General features: G+C 40.1%; 1 protein-coding gene across 1 annotated transcript; it reads right to left on the bottom strand.

Moving 5' to 3' along the window:
- Window positions 1–852: 852 nt before the first annotated feature.
- On the bottom strand, window positions 853–1,746 carry LOC142047715 (olfactory receptor 14A16-like). The gene has a single exon (XM_075072092.1). It carries the CDS (start codon window positions 1,744–1,746, stop codon window positions 853–855), a length of 894 nt encoding a protein of 297 aa, XP_074928193.1.
- Window positions 1,747–3,289: the final 1,543 nt, after the last annotated feature.

Raw genomic sequence — 3,289 nt, 5'->3', positions numbered from 1 at the left:
GCTAGACTGAAGAGCTCATTTTCAATATTTATTCTCCTGTGTGTTACTTTAGATTTGATCAAGTCACCTCTAAGCATCTCTTTTAAGCTAAATAGATCGATGCTCCTTGATATTAAAATGTTGGATGTTAGATCACAGCTGTTTGGTCAGCCATTGACTCATGGCCCAGTCCCAACCTGCTGCTAATGATGTAGTTCCACTGATAGTCAGAGGCCAGATCTCCGAGGGTAGAAGGTTAGACCTTCTATCAAAGTCAATGGCTATACTGGTTTGCAGGGACATATATACCATATCTAAACCAGATCTGACTCCTTACACCACTCCTGATTGCACTAAGGAAAGAAGCTCTATTTTAGTGACCCTGAAATTAAAGTGGCACAAGCAGTATTAATGGAAATACCCCTCCTAAACTGGTAAGGATGCTGAAGGGTCATTAGCCCAGCCCCTCTGTTCACTAGCAGACCAAGTACTAGGTTTTGTACCCAATCCTATGCTTCTCAAGTATTGAACTCACAACCCTGGGTTAACAGGCCAATGCTCAAACACTGAACGGCTCTCCATCCTCTAGCTATTGCTTGGTAAGAAGAAGAGCCCCAATTCTTCCCTCTCACAAATGCACATCGAGTTTAAACTCTATTATTGAAGTAAGAACTTCTGCGGTGTGAAATCAGCCCAAGTCGTTGATATCTGTGAGTTAATTTTGATTTTGAATTGGTGCGCCAAGAGTACAAACTGTACCTTCTGTTACAATTGTGTGTCATGGAAATAATGACATGGTCAGGAGAAACAAAGCCAAAAGGATATTTACAACAGACAATTAATTCTTGGTGAATAACGCCACCAGTCAGTCTCTCAAATGCAGCTTTGATGTCCTTTCGTCATGCTATAGATAACTGGATTCATTATTGCGGTAACATGGAGTAGAGAAAACCACATGAGATCCAGACCCAATGTAGAACTAGAGGTGGGTTTCAGGTAGGCAAAGATGCAAGTGAAAACAAATAAAGAGACCACAATGAGGTGAGGAAGACAGGTGGAGAAGGCTTTATGGCGTCCTTGCTCAGAGGAGATTGTCAGCACTGTTTTGAAGATCTGAACATAAGAAAAAGTTATTAAAACAAAGCAGCTTAAGCCTAAGCATGCACTAAAGGTGACAATCTGAACTTCACTGAGATATGATTCAGAGCAGGTGAGCTTTAGTAGCTTGGGGATTTCGCAGAAGAAATGATCCACCATGTTGCCTCCACAGAAGGTTAATGCAAATGTGTTCCCAGTGTGCAGTGCAGAATTGAGACTACCACAGATCCAGGCACTGGCTGCCATTTGGACACAAGCTCTCCTGTTCATCACTCTCTCATAGTGCAGTGGTTGGCAGATAGCAACATATCGGTCGTATGCCATGACAGTGAGAAGGAAAAAATTTGCTCCTAACAAGAAGACAAGGAAAAAAACCTGGGCAACACATCCAGCATAGGAAATTGTCCTAGTGTGGGTTATGGAATTAGCCATTGATTTGGGGATGTTGACAGAGATGGAACCAAGGTCTACGACAGATAGATTCATCAAAAAGAAATACATGGGTGTGTGAAGATGATGGTCAAGTGCTATGGCTGTAATAATAAGAAGATTCTCCATCAGTGCCACCAGGTAAATTGCTAAGAAAAGTATGAAGTATAAAATCTGCACATCTGGAACATCAGAGAATCCCAGGAGAAGAAATGTGGTCATGGTGGTTTGGTTAGACATTTTCTTTCTCAGTGTATTATGAACTGCCTGTAGAGGAAGGACAAGGACAGTGGTCAGTATTAGACTAGTAAAATATCTCTCCTCTTGTGTAAACCACCATAATTCCTTTGAGTTAAACTCAGATGTTTATTTCATGAAGGTTGATGTAATCTGAGAATGAGGGTGAGGGAACCAGCCCCATTGACTCCAGTGGAGTTACTCTTGATTACATTAGGCTCAGTGAGAGAGAGAGGATAATCCCATTGACTGAATGGGATTACTCTTGATTTACACCAATGTGAAATAAATTATAATCAGGACCGATTACTTTGTAGATCCTTATATAACTTTTTCAATCAAAGATGTATAAAGTTAGGAAAATCTTATCTTTGTTTTACAGAAGGGAAACTGCAGACCAGACAGCTAGATTCTGCTGTCAGGCACACCAGTGTAAATCTGGAGTAATTTCATTGAAAGCAGTGGAATTACTCTGCATTTACACTGCTGTAAATGGGAGTAGCATCTCCCTCAGAGGTGAAAGGTCTCACTCATGGTCACATGATGCTCCAGCTATAGAGTCAGGAACACAACACAGAAAAAGTCCTGAAACCCCGCTGGCTGTTCTAGTCATGACTCATCACTAACAACCAAAAACGGAATAAAAGAACCCCACAGTTCTGACTGGTCTCCCACTCACTACACCCCACTCCTTTCCCAGAGCTGGGAAGAGAACACAGGACTCCTGGTTCTGTACACTTTCCTAATTACAAGATAAACACTTGGAACCCAAGAGCCTTGACTTCAACCCTCATAATCACTACCCCATGCTGAATCTCTGTTTAAAAATGTGGCAACAGTGTAATATTTTTTATTAGCAGTAATACCATTTGTATTAGAACTGCTGCAAGATCAAGATCCAGTGACGATCAGGACACCATGTAGCCGGGTTCTTTTTATTTGTACTGGATTTCACTGCCATCGATCCCAATGATGGTCTGTCATGAGTACGAACTGCACGATTTAGCATCATTGTTTTTTTTTCATAAGAAATTAAAAATTGAGTTGACTAGGAAGAAGATAAATGACATTTGGATCTCATGCAGAAGGACTAATGATTTCTCATTCTGGAACACTCACATTTAGGGTCAACCAATGCAAAACCCTCTCAAAGTCATTAGGGTGCACAAAATTATTATTTGGTGTTTGGGTACTGAGTGATGTTGTACTAGGTGGATTGATAATGTTACCTCTTATTAATGTTGCCTGACACTTCCCATTACAAGGCCCTATTTTCTGTTGCTTATAGCTTTACCAAACTTCAGCCATTGGGACTGATATTTTCTATGCCAGATATCTGCCTCAAAACAGTTGAGACATTTCCAAGAATGAACCAGGGGAAAATACATTCTTTTGCTCATGTTAAGCTCTAGTGAGACTTTGCTTTGGAGCACGGACTTGACATTTGGCATGAGAAATAATTAAAATTAAAAATATTTTTTTAAACAAATATAAACTAAAAATAATCTAAAACAACATAAAAATATAGTCAACATTGAAACAAAAT

This window comes from Chelonoidis abingdonii, chromosome 13 (assembly GCF_003597395.2).
Source record: "Chelonoidis abingdonii isolate Lonesome George chromosome 13, CheloAbing_2.0, whole genome shotgun sequence".
Lineage (NCBI taxonomy): Eukaryota > Metazoa > Chordata > Testudines > Testudinidae > Chelonoidis > Chelonoidis abingdonii.
This window is presented reverse-complemented; position numbering and strand designations above follow the sequence as displayed.

Coding starts and splice junctions, on each gene's coding strand:
- LOC142047715 (XM_075072092.1), bottom strand. CDS start 1,746: ATGTCTAACCAAACCACCATGACCACATTTCTTCTCCTGGGATTCTCT.